The 23,364-nt window shown below is 39.7% G+C and overlaps 1 protein-coding gene across 2 annotated transcripts in view; it reads left to right on the top strand.

Annotated features, from left to right (window-relative positions):
* The window catches only part of EVA1A (eva-1 homolog A, regulator of programmed cell death), a 264,800-nt gene that overhangs the window by 230,304 nt on the left and 11,132 nt on the right, over positions 1-23,364 (top strand). For both annotated transcript variants that reach the window (XM_075201349.1, XM_075201350.1), the window contains 2 exons: positions 18,253-18,414; positions 23,176-23,340. In XM_075201349.1, coding sequence (XP_075057450.1) covers positions 18,253-18,414; positions 23,176-23,340 — 327 coding nt within the window. The remainder of the gene's footprint in view (positions 1-18,252; positions 18,415-23,175; positions 23,341-23,364) is intronic.

Below are 23,364 nucleotides of genomic sequence, written 5' to 3'. Positions count from 1 at the left end.
GTAAGTGACTGAAAAATACACCCACCCACACACTACAGTTTGCCGAGCTCAGATGATTGTAATACATTTTCCAAGCCCTCTACACATGGTGTACGACCTTCAAAAGTGTCAACAAAAGCAAGCTCACTAAAGAGAAGTAGGTTGTTGGAGAAGGACAGGATTTTGCATGTACATCAGTTTGGATCAAGAAAGCTGACGGAGATTGTTCTACAACGCAGATCTCTACTTCTCCCACTAACATTGTGATGATTATTCTTTCACTAAACATCCACAAATGTTATTAACACTGACTGAGCAACATACGTGCTATGCTTAATATTACCTTTTCTCCATATTTTGCAAAAAATATATCAGATTGTGATTGGGTGGGTCTGTGCATGGGTTGGCCTGATTTGTCCAGTTTTTAAGTGGGAATGTTGGTAATTATGTGGGTTGAGTACATCAGGTCTTGGACATGGAAATCCTACCGTTATGCCAGGGAAGGGAGGGAAATTGTTTTATAAACAATTTTAGATGCAGTCGTTAAATACCTTCTCATATTGCAGCATAAAGCTGCCCATACTCATTGCAATCTGGTTGTTTGGCCCAAATACTGAACAGCCAGATCAGTGAGCAGTTTTGGCTGCAAGAGTAAGTGTCCAAATTGTATTAATCCGGTAGTTTAGGTACTGCACCAAATAAATGCAACACACTGCAGTCAAGGGCTCTTGAGCTTCCTGGTTAAAGGATGAGCCCACATGGCAATAGGGGTAATCATTTTATCCAATGTCCTGTTATACTGAGCACAATCTGATGCAATACACATGAAGCATACACTCAAACAGGTTGTTTAATGTGGCAGCCTGGTGGCTTAGTGGTTAGTACTTCTGCCTTACAGCACTGGGGTCATGAGTTCGATTCCCAACCATGACCTTATCTGTGTGGAGTTTCTTTAGTCTCTCTCAGTCTGTGTGTGTGTGTGTATGTTAGGGGATTTAGACTGTAAGCTCCAATGGGGCAGGGACTGATGTAAATGAGTTCTCTGTACAGCGCTGCAGAATTAGTGGCGCTATATAAATAAATAGATGATGATGATGGATCAACTAACATTGTGCACAAACCATCTTTAAAAATAATGGGAGCTATATTTACATATCATTATCTGTTCTTGGTGGTCTGTCTCATTTAATTTAACTGACCTCAGCTGGATGTTACTTGCAAACAAGACAAGTATATATTTATCTGGCTGTAGAACTCGGGCGCATAATTTGTAAGGTTTATGGTTTAGAGAAATTGTTGTACTCTGGTGAGCAATAAAGTTGCATGACTTATATAATCCTCTGTGTCTAGTCATGCAAATGAGACAACACGCTCCGGGCTCAGAAATGCACTGATTGCAGATCATGTCATATTGGAGACAACACGAGACTCTGGGCTTCTACAGGTTCCCTGAAAAATAGCTGTTATCTAGACTCTCAGGAATGATTATGTACAGGCAAAATAAGTTACTTAGTGCATGTCAGTATTCACAACTGATGGGCAAAGCAAAACATTTTCAATACTTAGCATGGGCTTAGGCAATCTGTGGTTCTCTAAATATATTATGTCCCAGCATGCCCTGTAATCCTGTAATAGCTGCTAACTATTTGAAGCTAAATCTTTGTCCTGCTGAATGTCCCAGTTTTTAATATTGAGTACATTTTAGTATGTCTCTGAGGGGCTTATTTATCAACATGTAGCGATAATAATGTTTTCTATTGTTGCTTATCACTAGAGCATACTTACCTACTTTCTTCAGCTCCCTTCCGGGAGCCAGCCAGTGGAGGGGGGCGTGAGGGGGCGGGGCGGCCAAACCGCGTCATTTCGGCCCCGCCCCCTGTGACGGCATGACGCAAATTGCGTCATTTGACAGCGGGCACTTCCTAGTGAAGTGGGCAGAATTCGGGAGATTGCCACACTCGCCCGGGAGTCCGGGAGACTCTCGCAAAATGCAGGAGTCTCCGGGACATTCCGGGAGAGTTGGCAAGTATGCACTAGAGATGCTCACTGACCACCGTGTTTTGGTTTTGGTTTTGGATCTGGATTACCTTCGTGTTTTGGTTTTGTTTGGTTTTGTTTTGTTTTTTGTTACAAAATTCCATTTTTGGGCCTAAAATCACATAATTTAGATATATATAGTGCTGGTATATTAGAATTTCAGCACCAGAAAATAGCTTTTTTACAACAGGAGAATATGTGACACCCCAAAAACTTGTAGTGCAAATTAGAAAAATTTCTCCTCTATACTCCTCTCTTCCTCCTCTATACTCCTCTCTTCCTCCTCTATACTCCTCTCTTCCTGCTCTATTCCTGTGACCTAACCCTTCTCTCTTCCTTTCTCAAATGGCGCTGGATCGCTGTGGAGGCGTGTATTCATTGAATCAAAAACTCGCAAGAACTGAGATCCGAGATCCAACGACCTCACAATGCCTTGTTTTGGAATCTGAATAGGCGGGAGAGTCTGCTCGGTACTCGGATACCTGAAGTTCAGGCGGGTTCGGTTCTCGAGGAACCGAGGACGCCCATCTCTACTTATTACTATAAAAATATCGTCGGAGCTGCTGAGTAATATAAAACTGGCTGACAATCAGGGGCAGGCCGGGCAGGGGCGGAGGGGGGCATCTGCCCCCCCGGGCCGGTCCCATAGTGGGCTACCTTGGGCTGGGTCACTGGGCCACCTGCATTTTCTTTTTCTTCAAAATGTACTTAATAGGCTGCTAAGTCGAGTCTTGCCCCCCGGGCTAAATTTTGCCAGCCCTCCCCTGCTGACAGTAGTGGCTGGCAGCGGTAAGAGTACTTGTGCTGCTTTGCTAACCAGTCCTGCATGCATGTGGACATGTATGACCCAGCCAGCGGTTGGCTGACAAATTTTATCCCGTGGGATGAGACTCGACTCAGCAGCCTATTAAGAACCCTTTAAGGGTCAATGCTCCAAATCTCTGGCAGCGGAACATCAGCTGAACAGTATGTGGCTGGGTTATTATAGGGAGACTGAGAAAACGACACAGCAGCTCTCTGTGGACATGTTAATGAGGCAACGTTCTCTCTAATGCAGAGTGTGTAATTGTATAAAGCTCTGTAGTTCTTTGGTCTTGATGTAGTTAGGTTCCCCCGTGATGGACGCTGAATCATCAAAATTGGCATCAACACACTGGCTATTATATATCCAATCTATGGAAAGCAGATTTCTCAGGTGATGGTGACAGTGACTCATTGCTTACGGTGCTGCCTTTCTGTTGGTACTAGACAAAGCTGCTCCCTCCCATGCTCCCAATCCTCTTGTTGATATCTGAGCTGCCTGAATGCCTACAGACTGGCTGCAGAGCTGTTAAGATCCTCTGCAATCGTCATCTCGGGTGGTGGTATCAGTACGAGGACAGCTGTGGTACCTATGGGGGTGGTACTACTTAAATAGGCCCCCTATGTGTATGAATTGCAAATCTTTGTCAATATGTATATGATCATATATTCTGTGCTTTATAAGTCAATATTAAGCTATATATTTAAGAGGTTCATTGACAGGGTTAGAATTCCCACAGTAGTCCTGGGGAAGTCAAATTGTTTTTTTTTATCTGCAATTTAAAAATGAGTAGGGGTATTGGGCTTCACCCTATATATAAATGGGATACTGCCTGTGATTGCATGGGGAAGCCCAAAGTAGAAAGAAGGTCCAAGAAACAAGTGCGAAGGGCGTGACGTGTTCTCCATCAACCCCCCCAGCTGTGCAACAATGCAGTTTGCATCATCGTACAGCAAGGGGTTGGGTCTTCATGTCACAATTCAGTGCTAATCACGTCATCATGATCTGGGCAGGGTCCAGGAGAGTGGTCTATTATGCCGCAAGTCCAGGAGGACTCCCCAAAATTTGTGAGTCTCCTAGGCATTTTGGGAAAGTCTGCAAGTTTGACCCAGATATTGATTATAACATGTTATTTTACCCCCGATCTCTGTTTGTTCTTCAATAGAATTTACATAAGAAGCGTTCAGTGGGTATTTGCACTCAAAATATTTGACTGTTTTATTGTGATAATCCATTTTATCCCCCTGTGCCCTGAAAACACATCACAATAGCCAAAACATTGCTAACCCAATGTGGAAATCAAACTGACAGTGGCAATCTTCCAAAGCCAGCAGCTTGTGTTGGCTCTTTAAAGCAAGGCACTGAGTCAGCAGTAATGTGCATTAACAAGCAGGCGGCAGGGAAATGTATCACAAGCTTCCACTCATGAGAACGAAACAAGTTTAATAGGTCTTCCGTGAACCGAGGTGCTGGTTTCCTTTGGAACGTTTTCAACCTTAAATCTAAGAAAGCCGGCAATGTGTTTATTTCGTATTTTTGTTCAGGGGCTTTATATTACTGCGCGCAGAGTATGATAAATAGATGAATCTGCACTTAAAAGTGGATCCATCGGCTACACACCACTGATGGTGCCATTTTGTGGGCAGGACCAAAGTGCCTCAGGCCTTGGTGATGTCACTAGTTCCTGGTGAATTGATAGGCTACGTTCTCATTTATGTTGGTTCAGCTCACAAAATGGCTGCCTTCCCCTGTGTGTCAGTGAAGGGGACAGTTTAAAAGGGATTTCAAGCTAAAAATACTTTTAAGTGCTTAAACATTTTTTGATGTTGCTTGAAACGGATCTAGTTCATACTTGCCCACTCTCCCGGAATGGCAATGTGTGGGAGACTCCTGAATTCTGGGTAGGTCTCCCATTCTTCCAGATGCCTCCATGACGTGATTCGCAGTGAATTTTGTCATTTTGGCCCTGAACTCAGGGCCGTGTCTTCGATTGGGCACAATGGGCAGGTGCCCGGGGGCCCTACGGGCAAGGGGGCTCGTCCAAGGCAGCGCTGTTAGTGGGAAAAAAAAATCCTGCAAAAAAAAAGAAACAAAAAGAAAATATTTACCTTGCGCTCACGTCGGCTAGCGCTCCGGCTCCCTCCCTTGTCTCCTCCTCTGCGGTGTTCGCAGTGAATGTCGGGTATGATGACGTCACGCCCGACATCCATTGCGGAGCGCAGCACAGAGGAGTCACCCGTGCGAGAAGAATTATCAGCAGCAGCGAACCTGAGAAAAAAAGAGAAGAGGACAGGAGAACAAGCCGATTAAAAGGTAAGTTAAGGGGGATTTTTTTTATTATTTCAAGGTTCGCTGACCAGTGCATAAAAATCAACTGGTCCTGGAGCATCATGGATCTTATCTCCCTGCTACATACTTCTACATGTAATACTAATGGGGCATTATATATTATTCTCTTTAACCCATTATAAGTTGTGATCCCTTAACTAACATAGTGGTGTAATTAGCAAAACAGGTGACAATTTTGGGTCACAGTGGTGTATATGTCAGGTACCGCAGGCCTGGTCAGGGCACCCTGATATACAATGCCTGGATTAAATGCACTTTATTGATATTGCATGGAAACAATACAAAAAGTGATTATACTATAATAACCAGAGAGGATTCGACTCGAAGAACAGGGCGATTGAAAGGTAATAAGTATAGGGAGTTTGAAAAAAAAAGCTATATATAGGGGCCCCGGTGCACTGCTTTGCCTGGAGGCCCATAATGTTGTTAAGATGGCACTGCCTAACAGGGGCGGATTGGCCATAGACCTTACAGGGAAGTTTCCCGGTAGGCCGATGCCTAATGAGGCCACCTGGAGGCTGACTTCACTTCCTGTCTACCTGATGTGAAAAGAGACGCTGCTCAGAGCAACTGAAGGTAAGTGAGGGGGGCTAAGTATACTATACTATACTAAGGGGGGGGGCTACCTATACTATACTATTGGGGGGCTACCTATACTATACTATACTAAGAGGGGGCTGCCTATAGTATACTATACATTTGCCCTGCAAGGCTTTAGACATGACCCACTGTGTGTAAAGTCATCACATCTAGGTTTTCCTAAATGTTACTACAACCAAATTCCTGTAGTTCTAAATCCCGCCCACTTTTGTGTTGGCCCCACCTACAGTTATTTTGGTCCCGCCGACATGAGGCCACTTCAATAATTTATTCCAGGGCCACTTTAAGTTCCCAATCCGCCCCTGCTGCCTGAACTCATGGCAAAATGGTACTTTCACAGAATTATGTCTCTGGGGCATGGCCAAAATGCGCCATGCCCCACCCCCTCTGACCTCATACTTCACCTCCAATCCGGGATCTCCATCATATGACTTCCAGTTTTCTCTTTGCACGTGACCTCTTGCAATTCTACTTTCTAGCTTCTCAAGTTGCTTTTGCAGTTGACAGATCTCTGACGTATTCATCGCTTTGAATACAATCTTTATGGGGAGGCCTATTTAACAAGCATCAAGGCGATACACATACCTGTTCTTTTCTGCTATTACCACCTCAGGCAAAAACGGATTAAATCATTTTTAAAAATGTTTTATTATTTGAATAAAGCATTTTATTAATGTGAAACAGTTTTGAAATATTGTTTTAATTTTTTCAATACTTTTTTTTTTTTTTTTTTTTTAACATGTGGATTTGAAATCCCAAATCTTGGCCGTTCAGTTCCACAGCGCAAGCGGAAGCCGGGATGACGACCATCAGATATTTCTGTGTTGTTGGGGGTAGGACCAGGAAACCGAATTGTGTACGTTTCACCTGCACGATCTTGTAGTCAAACGTCGAATGAGCAAATATTATGCTGCCCAATTATCCAATTTATCAAAAGTATCCGAACAGAATTGTTGCTCTACATTCCAGGGATTAAATATGTGTAGCACAAATGCGGTGTATAGAGTAGAGTTTATAAAGTGTCACGTTGTCCCTTCTAATTACCTTTTGTAAACCACAGTGGAAAAAAACATATTTTTCTGTCTGGAAATACTTGTCTTTTTATTACTGCTGTGGATCACACGGCGGTTGGAGGCGAAGAAGAAGAAAAAAATCCTAATAATAATCCCAGATACTGAAATGTGCTGTGAGCGCTGCAAAATACATTTGTTTTAATAAAAAATGCACACGTGTGACTTTTACAGAGATGCAGGTAAAATGTGCGATTTATTACCAGGGACACATTCATATCTTCTTCTCCCCCTTGGATGATCTCCCATTCCCCCCTTTGCTTCCATCACTGCTCTCAGCCTTGCCCCTTTTTGTTTTAACTCTTAGTTTCCCACCCCAGACCAATCCTCAGCCTTGACTGTTCCGCACAAGGAGCTGAGTCAATCAGGGAGCTGGGGGCGTGTCTGTATCAGACAACATAAAGGTAGAATTTGGTGGTTGGTCTGGACCAGATCAGCCACCAAGAAAGCTCCTCTCTATAAAAAACAAAATCCTATGTTGGAACTGACGCCCCCCCCCTTTAACCTTGCGCCCTGTGCAGTGGCACATTGCGCCACCCTAGTTACAGTTTTGTGTATTCCCTTCTTAACCCTAAGCTCCTGCCCTTCCCTTTTTATTGTTGTCTTAAAATTGATCAGTTTATACCTCTTTAACCTTGGTGAAGCGCACCTTTACATCATTACCTTTACAAATAATTATCTGTCAAAAGTCTCCCCTATGAACCATAGCTCCTTACACTATTTTACCCTTAACATCCCCAATCTCTTACAGCCATCAAGCAGCTTGTTTTGGCATCCAAGGATTAGCAGTGTATTAAGCATACACGCCCACATTTAAGAACCGGGGGAGAAGTCGTGACAAGGGGTAGGAGGGGGGCGTGGGGACATCGTCGCGTCACCATAGCCCCACCCACGCTATATATAAAATGCCGAAATTCACGGTATTGCATTGCGGGGGCTGGGCTTAATGACACGATTAAGCCTGCCCCCTCCATTCAATGCCGTGAATTTCGGCGAATGCTGGAGCTTTGCCTACTGTTCTGGGAGTCCGTGAGGACCAGGGCCATCTTTTCCATTGGGCACGATGGGCAGCTGCCCGGGGGCCCCACGGGCAAGGGGGCCCCATATGCACAGCTCTTAATGAGAATAAATAATCCTGCAAAAGAAAAAAACCTGCAAAAAAAAACCTACAAGGGTCACTGAGCAACTACTTCTATCTATCTCTATATATCTATATCTATATCTGTATACATCTATATATCTATATCTATATCTAGGGGCCCCGGTGCACTGCTTTGCCCGGGGGCCCATAATGTTGTTAAGATGGCCCTGGTGAGGACTCCCCGAAATTTGGGAGCCTCCCGGGAATTCCGTTAGAGTAGGCAAGTATGGTATTAAGCCTTGGCCCTGTACAGTCCTTAAACCCTCGCACCTGATCTTTTCCATGCCTTGTCCTCCGCTGCCCCAGCTCTATTACCCTAATGTTTACTCCATACTTCATTGAATGTACATTTAAAAATACCCTTTCTCCAAGGCCATACTTACAGCTGTTGCTGCTATAAGAATTCTGAATGTATTTGTGTACAATTGTTATTGATGTCTTTAAAACTTTAAAAAGAAAAATTCTATAAAAAAAAAGAATTATGAATATCTTTTGATTGTCCTTCTATCATCATTATTTAGCTAAAAAAAAAAAAAGAAAAGGAAAAAGTAAATAACTTGAGCACACGGCCATTTCTGTGTCGTTCTGAACAGAGGTGCCCCAGACATGTGCTTTGTGTGTACATCTTATACCGACCTGGTAAATACAGCACCACCCTCACCCCAAGATCAATAGGAAACACAACAAACTTTGCAATACACAGGTTCTTATTTACAAAGTGCCAAGGATGAGGTTCAAATTGACTTTGTCACTTAGCTAAGCTGAATAGAACAATAACTGAAGTGTTTCGGGTGAACTAAACATGTGCATCATGCTCTCTTCCAGCCCCTTGCAGCAGATCGCTGTGTTAGGACTAAAAATCCTTCTATAAATGGCCAGTCAGGCGGTGATTGACATTCTTATAGATTTGTTGTGCAGAAACACTGAGCGGTAGATTTACTAAAACTTCTAAAAAGGAAAAGAAGAGGTGTTGCCCATAGCAACCAATCAGATTCTAGCTGTCATTTTCTACAATGTGCTACATAAATGATAGCTAGAATCTGATTGGTTGCTATGGGCAACACCTCCATTTTTCCTTTTCAGACGTTTTAGGAAATTAACCCCTGAGTGTTATTTACTAACATTGCTAATGAAAGTTAAGTTTAATGAAAGTTGTGGGGGCTTCAGGTAGCAGAACTGCAGCGGTTATAGCAGGTTATGTTGTATTTTACCTTCATTTTTGGGGGTTTAATGGTCTTTTACTCCGTTCATTGACCCTTCTGGAGTTCTATCATTTCCAGAGATGATTTTTGACAGTAGTATATTGTGCAGGCATCGTACTCTCCTCTCAGCATTATCTCCTTGGGGACATTTCCTGTTTTGGGCACAGAATAGTAATATTGTCACGCTCAGGACACACTGTAGAACAGAACAATGTGACTTAGGATATCCATTGAAGGCCCATCTGTCCTAGGGTCACCGGGCCACGTAAGGTCATTGTGAAGGAAGATGTAGGGAGGAAACTGTGGCAGTTTTACAAGTTTGTCTTGAAGATGGTTCAGTTCCTTGAGACCTAACACAAATGTTTCATTGTACAAACTCAGCACTTTATTACCTATTACTCTGCACATTCTGACCAGGAGACGTGAACATTTGGATTTCATTTTCACTTCTCCATAAATTATGGCATGGGAGAACGCAATACTTTAAAGAACTTTAATAAAATAGTTGAAAATTGTGCTGTAGCAACCAATCGGGTGTTTGCGTTTAGCTTTACTGTCACAATACTAGACTAGCTGAATACTCAGATCTGATTGGTTAGCTTTACTGTCACAATACTAAACTAGCTGAATACTCAGATCTGATTGGTTACTCGGATCTTCAGCACAAACTTGTCCTTTTGTGTCATGACATTCAATACTCACCTAAGAGTTTAAAATGTGAATTTCCCTGGAATTCCTTTTGTGCTCAGGGGGGCATAGATTAGGAGTCGAGTTCTTTTACTACAAAGCCAGTCACTCACCCTTTCCATTGATCAATAGTCAGACATTACAAACAGCCATATAAAGCATTGACAGAAACAACCCAATATCAATATCAACAGCTGTCTTAGAAAACTGGGTAGAGTGAGATATAAGATTTTTTTTATACTGTTCCGTGTTTCCAGTATGTAATGATATGACAACATTGCCACTTTCACCCCCTAACTTTAACCAAAACACGTTTCCCACCTCGATGGGTAGCATGGTGGCTCAGTGGTTAGCACTTCTACCTCACAGCACTGGTGCCATGAGTTCAATTCCCGACCATGGTCTTATCTGTGTGGAGTTTATATGTTCTCCGTGGGTTTCCTCCGGGTGCTCCGGTTTCCTCCCACACTCCAAAAACATACTAGTAGGTTAATTGGCTGCTATTAAAATTGACCCTAGTCTCTCTGTCTGTGTGTGTGTGTGTGTGTATGTTGTAGAATTTAGCTCCGATGGGGCAGGGAATGAGTTCTCTGTACAATGCTGCTGAATCAGTAGCGCTATAAATGATGATTATGATTATTGCAGCCTTCTCCAAAATGACATTCTTCTTACCTGCCTATCCCTGCTTAAATCTGTGATGAGATGTTCTTCTCTCAGTGCTCTACTTCTGACACACACACTCTGTCATTATCTACACTGGCTCCCTGTACCCTCTAGAATCCACTTCAGACTCCTCATCTATGAAGCCCTCAACAATACCTTCCCCTCTTACATCTCTGACCACCTCTCCATAGATCCTACCTTTGACCTGTGCTCCCTCCACTCTCAATATCATCTCTAACTTGCCTCCAAGATTTCTCCCGTGCCGCTGCTGACCTATGGAACTCTCCACCACTCCCAGCCCGAAGCTCCCACAACCTTCAAAGCTTTAAATGTAATTGCTTCCTGCCTTCTCTCTGCTCCTACTCCTATTCTTTTACATTGTATATCCTTGTGCTTTACAAATAAATTAATAATGATTATAATAATAATAATATAACATTACAATGACATATGATGACCATGTATATTATACTGGCTAGTACACAGGTTTCAAATGTAAAATGCAAACATTGATTATAAGGTTATGGTATTGAAAGGGATAAAACCATTTTCATCTTTAGCCATTGAGGCATTGACCCTTTAAATTAACTGTAGAGCAATCAAGATAAACTCTAAGTTAGATTTTAAGAGTACTTATTACTATGATAATGAAAAGATTGGCTTAAGTAAATATATGCTATACATCCTCTAATTATGGAGAACAGAACCTGGCCTCCCTCTCTTTGTAATGTTCACCATATGAGACATTGGTTCATTACGTTTAAATCTGAATCCCAAAAAAGGTTTGAGGAGAAATGCACAGTTTTGCTATGCCTGTGGCAGTCTCTTCACTCCCAGAAATGTTACGTTTGTGACCGTCATGGAGAAGGGACCGTCATGGAGAAGGGAGGTGCTATTCAGGGTATGGTTACTTAAAAGCGTTCATGTCTGTTCTTCTCTGCTACCACAGTTTAATGAGACTACAGTTAGCTTTGTTTCAGTTAAACATTTGGGTGGTTTATATACAATAACTTAGGAGCTGCACTGTTGGTGGTCTGCGGTACAGGGTATAGAGCTGTAGTAATCATACCATCATGTGTTGTGTGTTTATCACACTCCATTTGTTTTATAATTTATATACAGGCTGGTATGAAATTGTTTCTTTCTGGGGGTTTTGTTTTTACAGGAGCTGAACTTATTCTACTGGTCTAAAATGCAGCAAATCTAGATTATCATAGTACCATCTACATCCTCGTAATACTCTCTACATTCTAATATACATTCTAATAGTACCATATACATGCTAATAGTAATATCTATATTCTCATAGTACCATATACATGCTAATAGTACCATCTATAGTCTCATATTACTATATATATGCTAATAGTACCAACTACATGCTAATAGTACCATCTATATTCTCATAGTAACATATACATGCTAATAGTACCATCTATATTCTCATAGTACCATATGCATGCTAATAGTACCATCTATATTCTCATAGTACCATATACATGCTAATAGTACCATCTATATTCTCATAGTACCATATACATGCTAATAGTACCATCTATATTCTCATAGTACCATATACATGCTAATAGTACCATCTATAGTCTCATAATACCATATACATGCTAATAGTACCATCTATAGTCTCATATTACTATATATATGCTAATAGTACCAACTACATTCAAACAGTAACATCTAAATGCTAATATCTGCATGTAGATACTGATATATCATCTACATTCTCATTGTACCATCTACATTCTCCTAATACTCTCTACATTTGTATAATACTATATATATTTCAATAGTACATCTATATTCTCATAGTACTATATATAAACATACTAATAGAACCATCTACATAGAGAAGCTACTGTCTTAATACTACTGCTACCATCTACATACTAATAATATCATCTATATTCTAATAGTACTGTATACATTCTCATAGTATAATACATACTCTCACACTACCATCCATATCCTAATAGTACATCTACCATTGCCATAGTATCATGTAACTGCTAATAATACCATAGAGATTCCCATAGAACTACCTACATTCTAATAGTACTACCTACATTCTAACACTACTACCTACATTCTCTAAGTACTATCTACATTCTCCTAGTACTACCTGCATTCTTCTAGTATCATCTACATTATCATAGCATCAACTAACTGATAATGCCACTACAATGTTATCTACATTCTCATAATACATAGTATCACCTACATTCTCATAATACATAGTATCACCTACATTCTCATAATACATAGTATCACCTACATTCTCATAATGCACAGTACCACCTACATTCTCATAATACACAGTATCATCTACATTCTCATAATACACAGTATCACCTACATTCTCATAATACACAGTATCACCTACATTCTCATAACACATAGTATCACCTACATTCTCATAATACATAGTATCACCTACATTCTCATAATACATAGTATCATCTACATTCTCATAATACATAGTATCACCTACATTCTCATAATGCACAGTATCACCTACATTCTCATAATACATAGTATCACCTACATTCTCATAATACATAGTATCACCTAGTTTCTCATAATACATAGTATCACCTACATTCTCATAATACATAGTATCACCTACATTCTCATAATACATAGTATCACCTACATTCTCATAATACATAGTATCACCTACATTCTCATAATGCACAGTATCACCTACATTCTCATAATACATAGTATCACCTACATTCTCATAATACATAGTATCACCTACATTCTCATAATACACAGTATCACCTACATTCTCATAATACATAGTATCACCTACATTCTCATAATGCACAGTATCACCTACATTCTCATAATACATAGTATCACCTACATTCTCATAATACATAGTATCACCTACATTCTCATAACACATAGTATCACCTACATTCTCATAATGCACAGTATCACCTACATTCTCATAATACATAGTATCACCTACATTCTCATAATACACAGTATCACCTACACTCCCATAATACATAGTATCACCTACATTCTCATAATGCACAGTATCACCTACATTCTCATAATGCACAGTATCACCTACATTCTCATAATACATAGTATCACCTACATTTTCATAATACATAGTATCATCTACATTCTCATAATACATAGTATCACCTACATTCTCATAATACATAGTATCATCTACATTCTCATAACACATAGTATCACCTACATTCTCATAATACATAGTATCACCTACATTCTCATAATGCACAGTATCACCTACATTCTCATAATACATAGTATCACCTACATTCTCATAATACATAGTATCACCTACATTCTCATAATACACAGTATCACCTACATTCTCATAATACATAGTATCACCTACATTCTCATAATGCACAGTATCACCTACATTCTCATAATACATAGTATCACCTACATTCTCATAATACATAGTATCACCTACATTCTCATAACACATAGTATCACCTACATTCTCATAATGCACAGTATCACCTACATTCTCATAATACATAGTATCACCTACATTCTCATAATACACAGTATCACCTACACTCCCATAATACATAGTATCACCTACATTCTCATAATGCACAGTATCACCTACATTCTCATAATGCACAGTATCACCTACATTCTCATAATACATAGTATCACCTACATTTTCATAATACATAGTATCATCTACATTCTCATAATACATAGTATCACCTACATTCTCATAATACATAGTATCATCTACATTCTCATAACACATAGTATCACCTACATTCTCATAATACATAGTATCACCTACATTCTCATAATACATAGTATCACCTACATTCTCATAATACATAGTATCACCTACATTCTCATAATACATAGTATCACCTACATTCTCATAATACATAGTATCATCTACATTCTCATAATACATAGTATCATCTACATTCTCATAATACACAGTATCACCTACATTCTCATAATACATAGTATCACCTACATTCTCATAATACACAGTATCACCTACATTCTCATAATACATAGTATCACCTACATTCTCATAACACATAGTATCACCTACATTCTCATAATACATAGTATCATCTACACTCTCATAATACATAGTATCATCTACATTCTCATAATACATAGTATCATCTACATTCTTATAACACATAGTATCACCTACATTCTCATAATACATAGTATCACCTACATTCTCATAATACATAGTATCACCTACATTCTCATAATACATAGTATAACCTACATTCTCATAATACATAGTATCACCTACATTCTCATAATACATAGTATCACCTACATTCTCATAATACATAGTATCACTTACATTCTCATAATACATAGTATCACCTACATTCTCATAATACACAGTATCACCTACATTCTCATAATACATAGTATCACCTACATTCTCATAATACTATTCTCATACTGTCATCTAGAAATGATAGTACCATTTACTTACTAATAGTACTGCTAGATGCTATTAGTACCATATACATTTTCATACTCTAAATACTGACAGGGGCCTATTTATTAATGACTATTTTCCTGTTAATTAGACACAAATCTAAGTATCCTGTAAATGTAATAATATTGCGATGCAGCAGATATCACAGATATCTGCTGATTTGCATTTTTTTTTTTCCGAAATAAAGAGAAGTCCCCATAGATTTCAGTGGGGACTGCTCTATTCCGCAGTGTATTATGGGATGAAAAGGAATTTACACACACAGTAATGTACACCAACTCAGCCACATACAGCTCAGGCTGACGTACATTACCGTATGTGTAATCCTTCAGGTCTGCTCTATGGGGAGTGCATTACGGTAGAGGGATCTTAGGATCCCTCACCGCATCTTACTGCTATCACCTTCGGTCACTATCCCAAAGGTGATCACTTTGTGCTAGTGACCATAGGAATGACAGGAGAGGGGTCTTCACAGGTACAGCAGTTTTTAGTGACTGCTGTTCCTGTTAAAGTTTTTTTAATAAATACGCACAATCTTCAAATCCTTATTTTTGTGATAAGAATTGAAAGGAATCATGTTTAAAACGTGGACATAGTACCAGTTACTCTCTAGTATTACCATCTACATTCTAATAGCATTTTCTAAGTTCACATCACTCAGATGACATTTTATTAATAAATAACGGCGATAGAAAATCTTTCATATTGATGCTATTTGATAAATAGAGCCCTGTGTGTCATTATAGTTTGTGTATCCCCCAAAATAAAATCCCTGTGAATTGTCTTCTCCAGAGTCAGAGGCATACTGCATTTTGGGAGTGATTGTATAATTACCAGTGGGAAAGTTTATTTAAACTGCACACAATGGGATCATTGTTTGCCTTCCCTATAAACTGGTATGGCTGAGGTTTCCAGGGAAAAGGGTAGAGATTTTCTCATACTGAATATGTGTGTATTTCTACTTAATGTGTGTTTATAAAGACTGTGTGTCTGAAAGATAATTGCCTAACTCATTGTTGTGGGTGTTACTACCAGGATTTGTTTTGTTCCCATCATAACTAGGTTCTAAAATAAGATTTAAATGACAAAACTGGATAATTACATTATTTAACTGACATATTTAAGATTAATTCAATAAACTTCTTTATATTTAATTTTATTTAAAATTGAGAGATGGAAGTATTTGATTATAATATTTGATTATATAATAACATCATTGAGACCCTCCCATGAGATTCCATGGTGACTTAGGGGTATATTTACGAAACTGCAGGTTTGAAAATGTGGAGATGTTGCCTATAGCAACCAATCAGATTCTAGCTGTCATTTATTTAGTACATTCTACAAAATAACAGCTAGAATCTGATTGGTTGCTATAGGCAGCATCTCCACTTTTTCTAAACCACAGTTTAGTAAATATACCCCTTAGTCACACTTCAGTAAATTAATTAGACAATTTTTCAAACTTTTCATTAAAGTTATAATAAGCATTTGTGTTTTTTCTGTGTCCTGACAGAAATCACAGCTGAGAGCAGAGAATCTCCTTCACTTTGCTTTCCACAGTATTGCAGGTCTCTGCCCCCTTCTGTATTTGGCCGTCACTGCAAAGTGATTTACTTTAGGAAAGAAGAGATTTAAGGGTCTATTTATCAAAGGGAGATACATTTAGAGCTTCTCCCTATTACCGAAGTGATGCTTCCCCATAGTACTAAAACCGCAGCCGTCTGCTGCGTCATGATGCGTTTCACGGAACGAAGGACGTGTCCTTGACGAGATTTGCATTGAAATGGCGATATCAATACCCTGCCTACTTCCAAAAGGAATTGACGCGGGACCCGGGAGAAAAGTTTTCTTTTCCGGGGAGTCTGGGAGAACTCCCCAGAATTCGGGAACGTAGGCAAATATGAAATCCAATAATAGAAAAACTCCTTGGCGCTAAAATAAGAACGTGTACAAACAATATATGTAAACTGCATAAATATATATAGTCTATGTATAAAGTGAATTTAATCAACAAGCTGGCCAGAAGCAAGATCAAGACAAAAATAGAAACAAAAACAAATAAGTATAAAAAATAAAAGTCTGAGTAAAAACGTCCGAAGAAAGAAATTCCTCTAATTATACAACACTATTAGAGGAATTTATTTCTTTGGACGTTTCTGCTCCTTTGCAGATTTATGCAGTTTACATATATTGTTTGTACACGTTCTTATTTTAGCGCCAAGGAGTTTTTCTATTATTTGTTTATTTATTAGGATCAGGGGGTTCCTATATTTTCTCCTGTTTTGGCAGCTACTTTCTTTTACATTTTTTAAGGGAGCGCGGATAAGGACCTAATTTCTTCACCAAATATGAAATCCGGTCCGGTTTAGCCTCATTTATGACTTAAATTAATCATCATCATCATCCTTTATTTATATAGCACCAATTATTTCACAGCGCTGTACAGAGAACTCACTCACATCAGTCCCTGCCCCATTGGAGCTTACAGTCTAAATTCCCTAATATACACACACACAGACACACACAGACAGACAGAGACTAGGGTCAATTTTGATAGCAGTCAATTAACCTATTAGTATGTTTTTGGAGTGTGGGAGGAAACCGGAGCACCCGGAGGAAACCCACGCAAACACAGGGAGAACATACAAACTCCACACAGAAAAGGCCATGGTCGGGAATCGAACTCAATACCCCAGTGCTGTGAGACAAAAGTGCTAACCACTAAGCCACCGTGCTGCCCATCATCATGACAGTGAAGTGACAACGAGAGTCTTTATTCCATGTGCCACTTTTGTGTTGAAAGCTTTTTTTTTTTTTACATTGGCCAGTGTGTGCCATCTTGCGCCATCTTGCGCTATATCGCGCTACTTAACACAATGTTGCGTCACTCCTGGCATTTTGCTCCTTATAAATGAATTCCTGTGTGTTTCGAACAAATGAAAAACTGCAACTCCCAGATTTCCCCGTCAAGTGAAATGATTGCTGAGCATTTTATTGTCCTGAATGCGATGCCTGGTAATACATAACATGGCCCTATCTCAGCTTTTACTGTGTGTAGTAAATGGAATTTAATCTTATGTAGCAAAAATAAACATATTTTTAGATTAATGGCCCTATAAGATTAATGCTTAGTAGAGTAGATTCTTTAACTGCTTTTAATGATTTCTCTTTTTTTCTAAACGTTTAATGTCTCGATTTACTTTTAGTGCCGAAGAAATTACTGTATGAAACTCTGCCAAAATCAACAAATTTCCAAGGAGTACGGCAAACACACTTCCCCCGGCAGCCGGTAGCCTATGATCGCAATGTGATTGGAGATGGAGCATTCTTTCCCGACCCTGCGTTCATAACTGAGCACGTTCTACCAGGTACTGAAAAGTCCATACAAAGAAAAGAGTGACAGGGTCTCTTTGGCTTCAGTTGTAATTAATTATAGTTCATTGTTAAGTGTTTAGGGGACTAAGCTCCTTTTGTTCTTTAGATATTAAAATGCACATGTTGCTTACATATAGAAGATGCAGCCATCTTGTGAGCTGACATCATATTCATGAGAAAACAGCCCAAGGAAGGTCCTCAGTCCTTAGTGAATTGGTACGTACTTCACAGGAGTTCCAATTATGGTGCGACTGTAAAAATGATCAGAACCAAACAGGGGTGTGGCTTATGGTAAGTGGGTGGGGCCCTGGGAGATCTCCTGGACGGCAAGTATATGGAAGCAGGCAAGTATGGGTTTTGGATGGATCAAGGATGAGGGCTATTGTGTCCCATTTTTGCTTCTTCAAATATTAAGAGGTTTGTTGAATAGATATTTTCTCAGGAATATTGGTTCACAAAATAGCTGCCTACACAAGTCCACTTATTAAAGTGGTTTAAGTTCCTGTACTGAAAACCATACCATTCAACATTTGAAATAGTGGACGTGGGACATTGAATGGGTGCTGCCGAAGCTATGAAAAGCATACTTGACTTCACTTTGGACTTGCCCTTCAGAAGATCTTGGAGTTGAGGTACAAATAGCAAATGGGGGGAGGGGTGATGAGACTTTTTGCATCACACCCTGAACCCTTCTGAGCATATATATATATATATATATATATATATAATTTAAATATATTAAGGGTTTTAACAAGGTACATGAGGGAAATATTTCTCAAAGGAAGAGAAGTATTAGAACATGAGGACATGCACTGACACTGGAGGGAAGTAGGTTCAGAGGAAATCTGAGGAAAAATTACTACACAGAAAGTGTAGTGGATAAGGGGAATAGCCTCCCATCAGAGGTGGTAGAGGCTAATACAGTAGAGCAGTTTAAACATTCTTGGGATAGACATAAGGATATCCTTACAAAGATTAAAGGACCAAATAGGGTTTGATGTTACCATTAGTTAAAAAATGGGCAGACTAGATGGGCAAACTGCCGTCAAATTCTATGTTTCTATGACTTGACGGTGTCGTGAGAGAACGGAAGGCGGAGCCATAATAACTCAATTAGCATTAACGAGACCTGCCTGGTGAGGCCTGACGATGCAAATTGTTCAATCATGGCCGCACACACATCTCAAGAAAGATAAATGGGGCCCAGGTGGGTGATTTACTCTCTTGGGAGTCTGGGAAAACTTCCCAAAACTCTCTCTCAGACATTATGAGAAAGTAGACAAGTATGGTCACGTCACTCTGGTGGTGTGATGTGTGCAGCTCTTACCAGTGGCACCGTGGTGGAACTGTCCAGACTAAACTGGGACAGCTGGTAAGCATGATGGGAATGAATGATAGACAGTATGAGGCATTAGCCCATGGGACAAGCACTTACTTCCCGCCTGTATCTTTCAGTCATGTGCTTCTATTTTTGCTCAGTTTTATAGATATCTATTTATATACGTGACTTTATATAGCAACTTATGTGGATTTTAACTAAAACAAACTAAAGGATGACCAACAGTTTAATTGTTAAATAAAATGCCTAATTTCAGTACCGGTGCTCTGCAAGTTGACGTGCTAGGTCAGAAGCGCAAATGGTGCTTTGTCGTTATTTAATAAGCGTATTCAGAAGGAGGTGATTAATATGTCTGTCTTAGGCCTAACTGGCTCCTGATATAAAGCAGAGCTCTGTTTAAAAGAACAAATTCAAAACTACAACCCTGTACATACACCGCACTCAGATTTTATGTGAGATCTTGTCTTTTGTTTATCTGATCATCTTAGGAGTTTATAATAAATTATATTATAGGAGAAGGGGGATAACTGTGACATAAAGGGGGGATTCAGTTATCCGCAAAATGTCCCACGATCATACCGGAGACACTTTACAGGGGAGATTTTGACAGATATCTCCGCTCATTTTGCCTCGCACCCCATAGAGGTGCGAAGAAAACTAAGCAGAGATTTTTACCATAGTAACAATAAAAGTGAATTCCCCTCTTAGAATATAATACCTGATTCTTTCTCTTCTCTGACATTTTATGCATATGACCATAGTTCAAACACCCATAATTAATGGTTATAGGTGCCAGCATGCCCAAACCCTAAATGGCAGCCTGGGCATGCTGGGACCTGTAGTGCACCAGGCACAAAATGGATTTATACATTTAATAAATTAATTTTACCCCACACCCACCGCTCCATGGTTGGGGGAAGAGCTCTAGTGCTGTCAGCAGGTGCTGGTTAACCCAGGGGTTGGAGGGGGGGGGGGGGACGACGACAATTTTTTGGTGGAACCTGATCTCCCTAGGGAATCAGCCCCCTGCTGACCAGCCTAGGGCTGGTTTGGCATTATGGCAGATGGACCCCACACTGCAAGTTTCCCTGCTATAGTGCCATGAATCCTAGTGCTGGTAATAGTAAATACCAGGGGACCCCACACCTTTTCTTCCACCAAATTTGCTAGTTCCAGCCTAGGATGGAAGCACTAGGGTTGGTTAAGCTGTTTATTTTTTTTACATTTATTTCAATGTCGATATTACAACCTTGTAGACATTATGACAGTGCACACATTGTCAACATTTTGCATGTGTAGACATTATGAACATATAGACATTTTGTTGGTTGACATTATAACAGTGTCGACATTACGGTGTAGACATTTGATACCCAACCCGTTTTCCCTCCAGCGAGATTTTGAAAGGAGATAATGATTTGTAGGAGGACAGCTAAGATTAAAAGATACTTAACTTGCTATTTATTTATTTTTAAAAAAAAGAAGTGTGATCGCTGCTTTAACATCAATAGGCTGATGAAACTTTAAAAAGCATCTCAGAAAAAAAATATTTAAATCCACTGTTAACCTCTCCCTTGTTAGTAAATCTGTGAATAAGCTTTCCCCATCTGTAGCACTGTTATTAATCCTACTGATTACAATGTATCTCATTAGCATTAGTTACATTAAACATTAGTTGACCTTTGTATTGTATCAAAGAACAAGGTCCTTCATGCATTAATGTGTTGTTGAAATAGAGATATTTCCATTATTTCTCCTAGAATTGCATGCAAATTCATACTCCATGTTAGACTGGAACAAATCTCTAATCCTTTATGTCCTTTAATATCTAAATACATAATTGCAGAATCTATTCCTCCTCCCAGTGGATTGTGTTATTGTAAAACTCTGTGTACCATACCTAAAGTCACTAAGATCAATAACAAAACTGTTCAGTTACTAATGTATATTGCAACAGACTTCTTTTACACTGACTTTTTATTCACTCCACAAAAGAAAGACATTTCTTAAAATATATCAGCCTTTTCTTGGACTGGGGACCTATTTAACAAAGGGGATTCTTCCTATTTAAGAAACGGCTCCTCATTCACCTGAGCAATGCGACTAATGCGGTTATTCCCATCTAATGTAAATGCCCCGATCCTCCATCCCTCAGGACTGGTATACCCGAATAGACTACTATATGTCAATGGATGACTTGATCTCTTCCGCCATTGATAAAGTCACTGATTTTAACACCACCTGGTTTTCCTGGCTAACATTCAAGGCCACTGATTATTATAAAGATTACATGTTCGCAGCAGGATGGAGTCCCATGATTGAATATTTATTGGGAAATTTTGGCGTGGGGTTACCATGATATCACCACATATTTCCTTATACCTTTTACTGATGCCTTCAACCTTCAAGAACATTGACTGTATGTAAGATGTTTGTGGTCCATATGTGAGATGTTTGTGGTCCTCCTCCCTACATCATCTCTTATCCCCCCCACCCTGGCCTTTTTCTATCCTCTTCTTTTTAGTTCTTCTTTCTCCATATATGTATCTACTTGTTTTTGTTTTTTTGTCCTTTTTTTGATTGATATATTTGAAAATGGAAAGCCTTGTAATCTATGCCTTATATTGTTACATTGCTAGATCTTTAGCTGTATGCTTTCAATAAACAAAGTTTAAACAAAACAAACAAACAAACAAAAAATGGCCTCTGGCCAGTGAAGACTATGGGCCTCATTTAGAGTTGGACGCAATGTGCGTCTAAGACTTACATAAAAGAGTAGGACTGGGAGTGTGCAGCAGCTTGGTAGGGTATTATGAGTGGCATTCAACCCCAGTTGCGTCCCACTGGTAATACCCTACCAAGCTGCGACCACTTCCTGCAGCTAGCTAACTACTTGCGCCACCTAATTCCTGCCGCACTTTTTCAGTTTTGTTTGACGTGTGATCCGCCTGCGTCTTGATCCGACAAGGGTAGTTTTTTTCGGGTAGACGCCTATAGTATCTGAATTATTCACAGTCACGCCTACATAACTCCTTGTTCCACCCTTTCCCTTGAACTGAGACGCAAGCTGTCGCAGTGTACACTGCATCTGAAAAGCAGATGGAATTGCAGGGAACTGTTGCTTACTGCGCATGCCCCATCAGTGGAAATGTGCAGGATGCGCCTGAAATGGACTTTGCGTCTGACTCTAAATGAGGCCCTATAACTGTATGAATAGCTGCCTATTTAATAAAGCATTAATGTACGTACTTTAATTGGTTGGGTTTAACACCATTTGAAACTACGTGCAGTTTATTGCAAGGTCATTAACCTAAAGCAGCAGACAAAGAGTGACCTTTGAGGTTAAATCTGGTGTATTCTTACACGGATCTACATGTCACAGTTGCATTATTTTCTTACCTTGTGTGTTACGCAGAGAAGGAGAAAGGACAGGCAGCAGCCTTCTACCCAGTGGATGATAACCTCTCTATGGGCGAGATAGAACATCCTATCTCCAACCGAACCATGGCACCCGTGGGGCAGACCAGCACAGAGATGGCACTGATCAGCAACGTCTTGGCAGCATATTCTTTTATCACCGGTACGTACCACACAGAGATAGATG

This window comes from Mixophyes fleayi, chromosome 3 (assembly GCF_038048845.1).
Source record: "Mixophyes fleayi isolate aMixFle1 chromosome 3, aMixFle1.hap1, whole genome shotgun sequence".
Lineage (NCBI taxonomy): Eukaryota > Metazoa > Chordata > Amphibia > Anura > Limnodynastidae > Mixophyes > Mixophyes fleayi.
The sequence above is the reverse complement of the archived record's forward strand: the minus strand, read 5'-3'. Positions and strand labels throughout refer to the sequence as shown.